This window comes from Panthera pardus, unplaced genomic scaffold (assembly GCF_024362965.1).
Source record: "Panthera pardus isolate Hobbes unplaced genomic scaffold, ASM2436296v1 HiC_scaffold_11, whole genome shotgun sequence".
NCBI lineage: Eukaryota > Metazoa > Chordata > Mammalia > Carnivora > Felidae > Panthera > Panthera pardus.
The window spans coordinates 27,440,957-27,453,502 of record NW_026526666.1 but is presented as its reverse complement, the minus strand read 5'-3'; the positions used below and the strand labels follow the sequence as shown (position 1 = coordinate 27,453,502).

The 12,546-nt window shown below is 47.6% G+C and overlaps 1 protein-coding gene across 4 annotated transcripts in view; it reads right to left on the bottom strand.

The window, feature by feature from the left end:
- Positions 1-11,657, bottom strand: part of BCAR3 (BCAR3 adaptor protein, NSP family member) — a 114,258-nt gene extending 102,601 nt beyond the window's left edge. For 3 of the 4 annotated variants that reach the window (XM_019457539.2, XM_019457543.2, XM_053892326.1), the window contains exons 1-2: positions 11,479-11,657; positions 3,468-3,798 (exon numbers count right to left, since the gene is read on the bottom strand). In XM_019457539.2, the coding sequence (XP_019313084.1) occupies positions 3,468-3,784 (317 nt within the window). In that variant the 5' untranslated portion in view covers positions 3,785-3,798; positions 11,479-11,657. Of the gene's footprint in view, positions 1-3,467; positions 3,799-10,676; positions 10,757-11,478 lie in introns of those variants that run through there. The other variant, XM_019457541.2, reaches the window with a different exon arrangement.
- Between the last annotated feature and the right edge of the window lie 889 nt (positions 11,658-12,546).

The following is a 12,546-nucleotide window of genomic DNA, read 5'->3' as shown; positions in this document are numbered from 1 at the left end:
AATAATCTTGTTAAAAGTAGACCTAACTAGTCTCACCCCCTGGAGTCAGAGATCCAAAACTCTTAACTTGAAAATACACATGGCTCCCAGCTTCCAGCGGTGAGTGAGCAAGAGTGCTGGGTGGTTGGTGTTTTCTTAGCACCAGAGCTGTAAGAGCTGAGTTAGGAACAGAAATGCTGTTTCTCCCTCATGGCAGTTCAGTTGAGGCACTTTAGGCAACCCCTGTCTCTGGAGCCCCAGACTTTCATTCACACTGTTTGTCCCTAGCTTTTCATATGCACAAATTTGGTGGATCTTGTGGCTTGTTCCAAAAAGGAACTGAGGCAGCCAATAATCTTAGTAGGAATATTTAAAAGGATGAAAATAACACAAGGTACTTTGAACTCCTCAAAATTGGGAACCCCTCAAGATAGTTTTTAAAGTGCATTAAGGGGGTGCCCGGGTGGTTTGGTCAGGTAAGCATCTGACTTAGGCTCAGGTCATGAAATCATGGTTCATGTGTTCAAGCTTAATGACAGCGTCTCTGCTGACAGCTCAGAGCCTGGAGCCTCTGCCTGTTCTCTCTCTTTCTCTTTCTTTCTCTCAAAAATAAACATTTAAAAAAAAAAGTGTGTTAAGTGAACCAAATATAGGGGCATCTGGTTGGCTCAGTTGGTAAAGCATGTGACTCTTGATCTTTGGGTTGTGAGTTCGAGCCCCATGTTGGGGGTAGAGTTTACTCAAAAAAATAAGTCAACAAATAAATAAAAAAATAAAAATAAGTAAACAAAATCTATTAATAAGACTGAGGAGCAGGAGACTAGGACTTATGATCCTTTGACATGACCTTCTCACTCAGGAGAATTCTGAAGGTGATGTGTTTGTTACTTCCTGTATTCACCTTTAACAATAAGATACTTTAAGTTAAGGGGAAAAGATGTGAATTTAGATGAATGATAAACAAACCTCATTAAGTCTTCCACAGCCCAGACTTCAAACTTAGGACTTGCACCCCCGCCTGATAAGATCTTTTACAGAGATCTGACCTCTGTCCAAGTCATTTTCAAATCAAAAAGCTTTGAACTCCTTGCAGGTTGTCAGCTTGGGCCTTGGGTGTTTATCAAGAACTTCCTCAAGATAGAAAGGGTGACTCCATCGCCACCCCCAACTGCCCGGAGATTCCCTCTTGGAAGAGCTGGCACCCAGCCAGGACCTTAGAACTTCAAGGAATGAGTTGGTGAATCGTCTCCATATGGTACACAGTAGATATGTAGCTCACTACAGAGTTTCACTTAATAAATAAAAAGTGGCTACAGCAAGTTCAGGAATAGTTGGTTCTGACTCCACCTTGTGCGGCCTGGTATTTAGTGTTTGCTTCTGGCTGGCCGGGAGCTCTTTTTCTTTGCTGCCTCCTAACCCTTGCGAGAGGGAGCAGTGATTTCTCCGCTTCTTCATCCCCACCTGTCAGATGCCAGTGGTGCGATGCGAACAATACTGTACACAGGTGTGCACCCCCCACTGACCTGTGCCGTCCATGGGACGTCTGCTGGCTCCTCTGAGCTGGGAGGTCACCCACCTACATTTTGCAGAGCAGGTGCAGGGCTTTCTAAGCCCCATGACACCCTGGGAGAACCTTCTGAGCTGATGTCAGAAACATTTCAGAGCTCTCCAACACTCTCTACAGAGAATACCTGGGCCTCCACTTATTTTCTTCTTATACTACTGCAATTATGCAACTAAAACTAATTCTGAACTCTTGCCTGTCTAGCTCTCTCCCAAAATCTGTACAGTCTTCCTCTCAGCTTGCTACACTCCAGCCACAGGCCACACCAGCTTCATTTTGGGTTTTTTCAAACATGAAACACTTGCTCTACCCCCAGTCCTTTGCACTGCTCTCCCTATGCCTGGAACCACCTTCCTCTGGTTCTTCCCATGGCTACCTTCTCTCATCACGCAGGTCTTAGCTTAAATATCATCTCCTCAGAGACCTGTCCACTGTATAAAGATACAACCCCAATAAATCTTCAGTATATCACTATTTCTTCTATAGCACTCAATATAATCTGCAATTAACTTATTTATTACCTGGGTCCTTCACTCAATATTAGCTCTGGGAATATACCATCTCAGATGCCCTACTGCTGTCCTGTTAGTTCACATATTTCCTTACCCTGTAAAAGGGCAAGAGCAGATTGCTGGAATGATTTGGCTGCCAGAATGTCTTCAAGGTCAGACCAGCCCTCCAGTTAAGATACTAAGAGGGATGGGGCAGAATTTTCCTGGTGAGGCACTGGTTACAAAATCAATGTACTCTAATCAACCTAGGTGCTCAATATATAGACATTGAACAAAGAAATGAGCTAGGATCAAAGTGGCTGTCTGTGATACAGGGTTGGACAAAAAGAGACACCAAGAGATACAACAGAAGGAACCAGCCCCTTCTCTGCCCGACAATATCACAGGGTGCTGATCTTCCCCAATAGGAAAAGAAGGGCAGTTTCTAAACCAGCTCTAACAAGCAGAAACCAATCACAGCCAGGCCCAATACAAATCCTGACAAGAAGTTTTTACAACCATAAAGCTTATTTACCCAGATCCCTAGTGGATAGGAGAAATCAATCCTTGTTCTAAAGTATTCTGAAGCTGACCTGATGATGCATCCGCACCAAATTTTATTTCAGCATGTTGGAGATGCAGGTTCTAATTTATAGACATCTTGGCATCTCTACAGAATTGGATGGACATAGTTCAGAAGTTGACATTATAATAAAAAGAAATACTTGTGCTTCATTCTGAGGGACTTTGTGATACACAGGAAGTTGACTTTAGAAATCTCTCACATACTGGATAGTAAGAAATGGTTACTTTTTTTAGGTGTTATAGTTTTTTATATTATGTTGTGTTTTTTAAAAATAAGAGTACTTATCTTTGAAAGGCATATACCAAAATATTTACGATAAAATAAGAGCTGAAATTTACTTCAGAATAATAGCAAAGGAAGGAATGTGGGCAGGAGAACAGAAAAAGCAGGACTGGTCATGAAGCCGGGTGGTGGGTCCTTGGGAATTAAACTATTTGCTCTACTCTGTATAGCTGACATATTCCCTAATGGAAAGGTTTTTGGTTTTTGGTTTTTTTTTTTTTTGAGCTTATTTATTTATTTGTGGGAGGTGGAAAGGGGCAGAGAGAGAGGGAGGGAGAGAGAGAGGGAGGGAGAGGGAGAGGGAGAGGGAGAGGGGGAGGGAGAGGGAGAGGGAGAGGGAGAGGGAGAGGGAGAGGGAGAGGGAGAGGGAGAGGGAGAGAGAGAAAGAGAGAATCCCAAGCAGGCTCCACACTGTCGCCACAGAGCCCAACATGGGGCTCAAACTCACAAATTTTGAGTGAAGAGTTGGACCATTAACTAACTGAGGCACCCAGGCAACTTAGATTTTTTTTTTTTAAGTCCCTTAAAGACAAGTCATTTTCACTTGTGGAATTAAATAAGTCACCTGAAGGTGAAGGTTTCGCCTTTCCGGTCTTGCAGGGGTTGCTCCTGGATGATAGCCGGGGTCACCGGAGAGTTCTGCCGAGGTGACTTGGAATGGGGCAGGGTCCCCACGTGACTGAAGTTATCGCAGGACCTGATGGGAGGAGGGGCCTTTTTCTTCCGTGGAAGGGTGCCGTGTATAGACACGTCTTGATAGGCATCAGTGTGATGCTCAGCAGGAGGGGACTTGCTGCTCAGAAGGTCCATGGATGAGGCCAGGGGGAACTGGTGATTCACCGGCATGTTTCTGGGAAGGCTCACAAATTTTCCGGCAGCCATGATTCTCAGCTTCTCTAAGGGGGAAAGAAAAGAGCGAAGGCATGAATCTTAGATAATCACAAGAACTGACTTCCTACTCACAAAAGGAAATGGAAATGTACCGTTAAACAAAAGAACACGTTCACGGAGCATTAGAAGACAAACAGTGAATGGCATCACTAGTGAAATCTAATACAAATGGGAAGTTTACTCATGCCCCTATTTTGATCCTACAGAGGAATGCTCCTGGGTTGGCAGCAGATCCGCCAATGGAAAAGGGCAAGCAAGTTTCAGAGACTCTAGGGGCACATGAGCCACTTTCTTATTTCAGATGACTGAAGCTGATGGAAAAGCATGACTGACAAAAAAGAAGACTATGGAGGAAGTACTCAAGGTTTCAATATAAGTGCATCAGAGAACACATTATAAATGTTAGATAAGTGGTTCACGTCTTTCCACCACCCTGTAAATGATAAGAACAGGTGGAGATTATTGGAATTCCTCAGCTGCTAGAACGCCTCCAGTGCCAGACCAGCCCCTCAGTTGTGCTACCCAGGGCAACGGGGCAGAATTTTTCCGGCAAAGACCTGGTGCTTACAAATAAATCAATGTACTCTAATTAACGAAGACGGGCCAGGGTCAGGGGTTAGGAGGTGGGTCACTCCTCCGTACATTAGTGGGCTCAGCTGCAGAGGAAAGCCACTAGGGTGAGGGATCCGTGTACATTGTCCCCCAGAGGGGTCAGGAATCTGCCTGCCACCAGCAGGGTTAAGCAATATGCATGGTGCCTGTATAGTCAGGGAAGAATGGGAAGGGAGAGAAATAAGAAAGAGGGGGTGGGGAGCACACGGAAAGAAAAGGAAAATGTGTACTAGGTCGTATGCAAAACTAGACCCAACAATTATTCCCAGCTGTGACCACTAGCAGAAATGTTCACCCTGAGCCAGAGTCAGCACCCACTCACCTCCCCCCAAAAATCAAACTATACTTTTGACCTAAGTCAAATTCTATAAGACATTTTTAAGGCTAATACATAGAGGGAAGGAAACACAAGCCTGAGTAAAAATTAGAACTAGGCTCTGGAGACACTGAGGATCCAGAATCAGTCCCACCAGCCATGATACCAGACTAGTCTGGACAACACAGCAGCATAGCTAAGCCTGTTGCACTGTCTTCTCCAAGGCTGCGGAGCAGAACATTCCTTTGCTCTGCCGTCTGTTCCAAAGCCCTGCAGCCCCCACTGCTTACAGAGCACCCTTCCTGCTACAAAGAGGACAGCTCAGAGTGAAAATCATCACTTAATAGTAACACTGCTGTCAGTTCCACTAAGGAACTGGAGACTTGGGACATGGCTTCTCCATGACCACTAAGAAGAACAATGCTCTCCAGAAGCTCACATTGTAGCAGGCAGAACTGGGTTAAAGACAGCGCAAGGGAAATAAACCATCGAGGACATGAACAGTCCAACAGAGAAACATACAAGTTGTGGGGGCTGGATAGGAGGAAATCCTTCACTCAAGGTATATAATCCTAACCTTGTCCTCAGTTTTTTCCCAAACCTGGTAATTCTGGGGCTTGTCTGCTCCATGTCTAACCGTGACCACACAGAAGGCCTGGCTCACGGCGGGTGCAGAACAATAGGGCTGTGAGTCCCCGCATGGGCTTCTCCTGGGTCTGGCCAGTACCTGGCACACTGTCAGCACTTACTCAATGTTAGTCATCATTATTTAAAAAGAAATCCAGACTCCCTGACCCTCCCTGCCTGACCACCAGTGACGTAAGCCCAGTAGGATTCCCTCACCCTATACACAACACTGCCCCCCACAGTTGTAAATGCTTGCCTGCCCAAGCCATCAGCACCTTCTTCATAGAGGCCTACATCATTTCAAAGAACCTTCTAGGGAGGCCCAGAGCACCCCACAGAACCTCTTTCTGTGCAAAGGGCCACAGTGATGATCAACAATTTGCAGGTCATTATGATGGGCTAAAGTTGCCCTGGCTCCAGTGTTTCTGGCAGCCTGTTTCCTCTCTGCTTACCCAAGATCTAGATTTCAAAATTGGGCCAAATGCTCTAGAATGCCCTCCAGCCAGTTCCCCATACCTCAGTTTATTCTCTGAACCAAGGGTTAACACTTGCCCTTCCTATTCTCAACAGTTAAGTGCCTTCTCCATATGAGAGGCTCAGAGAAACAATGATGTTTATAAGTCCCAATCCCTATGAACTCTAAGAATCCTAGAACTCATCAATAGGGACCCTTCAAATGCTGGAGGGAAGAACAATTTGAACAAAGGACTCGAGGAGGGCAACGCTGGAGATGTGGAGAGGAAGTATTCTGGAGGGATTTTGAAAGGTAGAAAATTGTAAGGAAAAGCCTTCCAAAAGGATGCTGTAACAGCAAATGCATAAAGGCAAGGAAGTGCCCCCACAGGCTCACAAACCGCAAGTTGGGCTATGTGGCTCACGTGGAGAAGTCAGGAAGCATTTCCTAGGAGCACCCAGCGTGGGAACAGATGGTGAAGTCTTGAAAGTTGTGTCGAGGGGTCTGGACTGGGCTGTCGGTGCTAGGGAAGATCTGGAAGGGAGGGACAGAAGCCAGTCCGTGCCCAGGGAGGTAGCTGTGGTAATTATGGAAAGGAAAGAAGGGAGGCAGTCCGGTCAGGCTGATGGCAACAAGCCAGCAGGGAAAGATGAAGTACCCTGACCTGGGGCAGTGGCCAGGGAAAAGAGGGACTGAGGGAAGAATGAGGAGCTCCTGGCCCCTGGCAGGGAGGACGAGGGCCACAGCCTTGGCGGGATGGTGTGGTGCTGTAACAGGCTGAGTTGTGCAGGAGAGGACTCCCGCAGGAGGGAGGCTAACAAGCTCACCACTGAGCTGCTGCGTGTGAGGAAGCCATGACGTGGTTCAGTCGAGGAGGTGAGATATTGGTATGCACAGCTAGGAGCCAGGACAGGATGTAGATTTTTAAGAATCATCAACATAAAGGGAATATTTAAACCTGAGAGCAGATCCCTTAGCTTGTAATTATCAGCTGTGATAACAGATGTGAAAGTACCTCTTAAACTGTCAGGAACCATACAATATCCATGAATTATATCCCTGCTCTCTCTCAACATGGCTGCTTCAAGCCCAAAAGGCCCAAAGCAAGGGCTGAGCTCTGAAAACCTGAAGTCGTGGTCCTCAAGCTGGCTGCACATAAGAGTCCTCTGAGAAGCTTTTAAAATCCTGACACCCGAGCTGTGACCCAGACCAATGAAATCAGAACCTCAGTAGGTAGGACCCTGGCATCATTCTTTTGAAAGCCACCGGTACTGTCCAATGTGGAGCCAGGGTTGAGAGCCACTGGATAAGCGAGTCTCTTTGGTACAGAGCAAACTTAACACTCAGATTTGTTACCTAAGGAACAGAACAGAATAACAATGAGGAGGGGTCAGTCAACAGAAGCATCAATTCATTCATGCATTCAACATACACAGTATGGAGGGTCTCTGTGGCAGGCACTGTGCTTGGTATTGGGGACAGTGTCAAACAACTGTCCTCATGAGGTTACTACTCTATGATGGAAGCAGACAGGAAGTACCAACCACATGTCCTGGTGATTCCCAGTGCTATGGGAGCACAGAGAGTGGGAACCAGGGTCTAGACTCATCTAGTGGCCAGGAAAGGCTTCCCTGAGGATGGGATGTTGACCTGAATGATGTCAAGAAGAGTCTAATAACTGGAAGGAGAAGATGAGCTAAGTTGAAAACTCCAGAGAATTCTCAGCAGCAAATTGGAAATATGTAAGCCAGGCTCCTCTCTACAACCCACTGCCTCTAAATTGGGACTCTTCCCCATTAAAATACAGGCCTGCCCTATGTGTAGTCACTTGGAAAAACTGGCTCAACGCCAGGCCCTATGTCAAGCTTGAATCAGCCTAAGGGTGGTGGAGGTGGGCCCAGACCACAGACAGAACTTCCAAAAAATATAACTAAAAGTGTGGCAGAGGACCGAAGGGGTAACTATAGGTAGAAGGAACTCATATACAACCTTTTTGGTCCTTGTACTTCCTACTTGAGCTTTATCTGCTTTTAATTTTTCCAGACCTCAGGAACCCAGGGCAAATCCAAGGGATAGAAGTACATGGTGTGTAGTTGGAATCTAGGTTCAAGGTAAGTACTTTTCATTTTGAGAACAAAGCCACTTACTACATTTGACCTCACTAGGCAGAATCCCAGCGTGTTATATGTAGGTGGGATCTCAGAGAATCAAGTCCCTTCCCTTTTCCAGATAAGCGAAGTAAATGTTCATTCATTCAATATATATTGTCTGGACGCTTACAATGTACCAGGGATAAGGACATAATAAACCAGATGAGCTCCTGCTCTCATGGAGGCTACATTGTGATGGGGGGGGGGGGGGGGCGGGGAGGGCAGTAAGGGTCCAGTCAACACAGACCAGAAGACAAACTAGGTAACATCCTAGCTGTCAGTGCCCCAGGGAACACAAACCAGGATGAAATGATAAAACATACTGGTTGGGATGTAGGGCTATTTTAGATTAGGGTGGTCTGGGAGGGCTTCTCTGAAGAGGTTCTTTGAAAAAAGAGATGACACCAGTCAAGAGAAGATGGGCAGGGAGTTCTAGGCAGGGGACTGGGCAGATGCAAACGCCCTGAGGTGGGAATATGTGGTTGGAAAAGGATAGTAAAGACTAAACCCAAATCTCCATTTTCTGGCTCCCAGATTTTCCTTTCTTAGAGATGTTTGAATCAATGCTCCTATTCATTCTGTACTTCTTATGTACTATTTGATTTTTTAAAAAATCAAACATGGTAGGGGCGCCTGGGTGGCTCAGTTGGTTAAGCGTCCGACTTCAGCCAGGTCACGACCTCACGGTCCGTGAGTTCAAGCCCCGCGTCCGGCTCTGGGCTAATGGCTCAGAGCCTGGAGCCTGCTTCTGGTTCTGTGTCTCCCTCTCCCTCTGCCCCTACCCTGTTCATGCTCTGTTTCTGTCTCAAAAATAAATAAACGTTAAAAAAAAATTTAAAAAAAAAATCAAACATGGTATAGTTCAGAACCTAGGCTTTGAAGTAAGACATTCAGAGGATCAAATCCCTACTCTGCCATTTACTTACTAGCTGTATGGCCTGGGACAAATCAGTCAACCTCTTTGACAGTTTCTCATTTGTACAAATGGGTTAAAAATACCTCTTTCATGGGGTTGTCCTGAAAAATAAATGCGATCACGTATGGAAACCCCTGGACATACAGCAAGCATTCAATAAATGGTAGGTCTCTTTGGAGCAGGTCAGGGAGCAAGTCTGTCTTGCTTATCACTATATTCCTTTTACAAAGAGAGTTCACTAAAGAAGTCACTGCTTCTGGTCACAGCCAGGAAGGATGAAGAAGGAAATGTTTTACCTCCAAGCAATAGATATAAACACACCAAACCAGGTAGGACATAGATGCAGACACACACAGGCGCACCAAATGAGCCTACATGCTCATGGGTTTGAAAGAAAAGCCCAGGTGAGACTTTGGCCATCTGACGTCACCTCTCTCTACTATGCAGGTAAATAGACACTGTGTCCGACTCAGTCTAATGTCAGACCTTGAAATGTATACAAAGGTCAAAGATTCTGTATCTTGATATGAAAAAATGAGACCTCAGTGAATGTTCAGAGCTGAAATCTCAGTAGGGACAAGAGTGAGCTTGACAAACTCCCAACATATGTGCTACCTTCCTGGTGCTACACAGCCAGTGGCTGTGCTTTGAAATGCTTGTGAACAGAGCAGCCCAAGTCACTTGCTTTACAACGATGTCTTGAAGAAACTGATGATCGTGTGCAAATCAATGCAGAAACAGGCAGCCCTCTTGTTTGGAGTTTTCCAGTTTATTTCTGAAATGAGCTATTTCCAAGTTAAACGTATCGATGGTCACCTGCTGTGGGCGTTAAAAACTTTCTATCATATTTTAAACTCTGGAAATGTAACTGCTCCTGCTGTCCAATTATGACCACAACAGAAAAGTTTTCGTTTGGATACGTAGTTTTATATCTCTGCAGAATGCAACAGGAAAAGGAGTCAGAACCGCTGCACATTAAAAAATTGGCTCAGTATGGAAACCAATTTGACAGTAAATTTCATATATTAAAAAAAAAAAAATTGGCTCATGCACTTAGAATGAAGTTTTTCTTTGGTTTAGAAATTAAGAGGATCCCCCCCCCCCCCCCAAAAAAAGAAAGAAATTAAGAGGATCCCTGTTTTCAAAGTAAATTCATGAAGTCTGGCCAAATGATTGAAGTATGAATAATTCTTCCATGGATTGTATTTCAAGCAACACAGCCTAGAATTTACATGATCAAGTTCTTAAGATTAGCATTCATTTGACAAGCAGTCCTTTCTATATGAATAGGAGATTGAGATCTTAGTCATTCTGGAAATGCCAGCCTTCTCAGCAGAGGCTTAGAGAAAGCTGGAGTCAAGGAGGTGACGGAGGCCCTGGCATGGCAAACGCTTTACATTACGCTGCATACATTCCCTTGCACACCCCCATACAAGGGCTCAGCCTGTGGTTTCTCCACTATTAACTTGGCAGATCCGCCCCACGCTCTGCTGAACCCCATCTCCCAGCACCGAGGCCTCCCCTTCCTCCGCCTGGCCTGTCCTTGGCAACAGGCAGGGAGATTATCCGCTCCCAAACTGACCTTCCCTCCGCCAATGTATTTTCCTCGGACAGATCTGTGTGTAGCCTTGGGAGATAAATGTCAAGGTTTAAAAGAATCTCAGAATGCTTGGCTCCACTTTCTATCTTAGATAATGGCTTTAGGGGAAAGCAGACACGGAGATTCGGCAACCGGTCTTTCCCCTTCGCACCTTTCTTCAAGAGAGTTAATACCCAAATCAGGGTTTCCCGCCCCAGCCACGACCCACCGTGTTGCCCACGAACTCTTCGCCTTGCCAGCTGCTTCGAGCCCACTCGACCGCTCCCAGACAAGTGTCTACACCTGATCAAACTTTTAAAGTGGTGGCGGCCGCTGCCCCTAGGGAAAAGGGCTGAGCTCTAACCTCTTCCCGTCGCGTCCACCGTCCCTCCCTTCACCTCCCCTTCCCTCCGCTCCCCTCCCCGACGCAGAAGGAGCAGCACAACCAACTATTCATTCTTTCTCAACAAAGGGCGAGAAGGAGGGGGGTGTTGTCAACAGTTACACTGCGGGCTCCTTCGCTTTCTTTGCAAACTTTCCTAGAAATGAGTGGAGAAACTTGCCTCCTGCAAGCCCAGGGCTTCCAGCGGAGCCCCTTGGTCCTCGCGTTCCCCCCACCCCACCCCCGCCCCCGAGCCCCGAAGAGTGGGACGGGACGAGACGGGGAAGGGCGGCCACCTGAGCAGCCGGGACGGGCAGAGGCGGGGGGTCGGGGGAGGCCAGCGCCCGGGCAGATACTGCTCAAGAGCAAAAAGCAGAGATAGATGCTCGCCGCACGTCGCTGAGCGCCACTTCTCGGGATTCTCGGGAATCCCAGCCAGTTCCGAGGGCGCCGAGGGCGCAAGCCGGATCCCCACTTCGGCCACTCCCGCCCCCCAAAGGCCAGCTCTGCCGGGGGCAGGGGGAGCGCTGCCTCAACTTTGCCTCTAAGTTTCTCCAACAAACTTCCCAGACCGTCCTCCCAGGGGACGCGGCGGCGGCGGAGCCCCAGGAGAAACAGCACCCCCGCGGGGCGCGCGGCACAGACTCACCTCCCCGCGCGGCGCTCGGTGCCCCGACTCTCCCCGGCTGGGGCTCAGACGCGCCGCTCGGCGGGCCCCACGCCGCGGCTGCTCCCCGAGCACCGGCCGCTCATGGTCGGCGGGGCGCGCCCGCAGAGAAGCCCGCGCGCGGCTAGCCTGTGCGCCGGACGGCTCCGGCAGCTCCCGCTCCGTCCCGGCCCCGGCCCCGGCGGCTGCAGGCGCGGCTCTGAGCCCGCGGCGCGCGCTCCGGCCCTCAACTGGTGATTTGCGGCGTCGCGGCCCCACCCCGGCGAGCGGATTCGCGCGGCCTCGCGGAACCCCCCGCGACATTTACATGCGGTGACCCCGCCAAGCCCTCCTCTGCCCTGGTTTTAGAGTTCGGTTCTCGTAGCTTCCCAAGAAGCCAGTCTTGAAGTGTGGATTGGCCACTTCCAGGCTGTACCCCTCCCGAAAGACAACGCTTCCGATTCCACTCCTCCCCCTTCCCCGCGTTATTTAATTACCCAGCAGATCGGCTTTGCTGTCTGCGGACACCTGGCTGGCTTTCAGTTTAAAGGGCTTTGATGAGACAAAGATTCAGGTAACCACAAATAACCAAACCGTTGAACAGGCTAATCAATCACACCCACCTGGACAAATTGAAAGCAAAGTGGGGAGTGGAATTAGCACTTCAGTACTAGGTGGCTCAGTGGGGCGAAAAAAATTGGAGGTCTTAACACTATCAGATATCAAGACCTATTATAAAGCTATAGAAATAGTAACTGGCAGCAAGAATAGACAAACCGACCAATAAAATAGAGTCAGGAAGCAGATCTATGTTAAATGGCCACAATTCATGTCAGAGATACTGTTGTGATGCGCTGAGAAAAGACTATATGTCTTTTCAGTAAATGATGCTGGATCAGCTGAACACTCACATGCAGAGAAAGGAAGAATCTTGACCCCTACCTCACACCATGCCAAAGAAAAAAAGCAATTCCAGATGGATTTTAAATCTGAATGCGAAAGATAAAATATTAAATTCAAGGTAAAAAATCAAAAAAACATCTTCATGACCTCGAGGTAGGCAGACTTCCT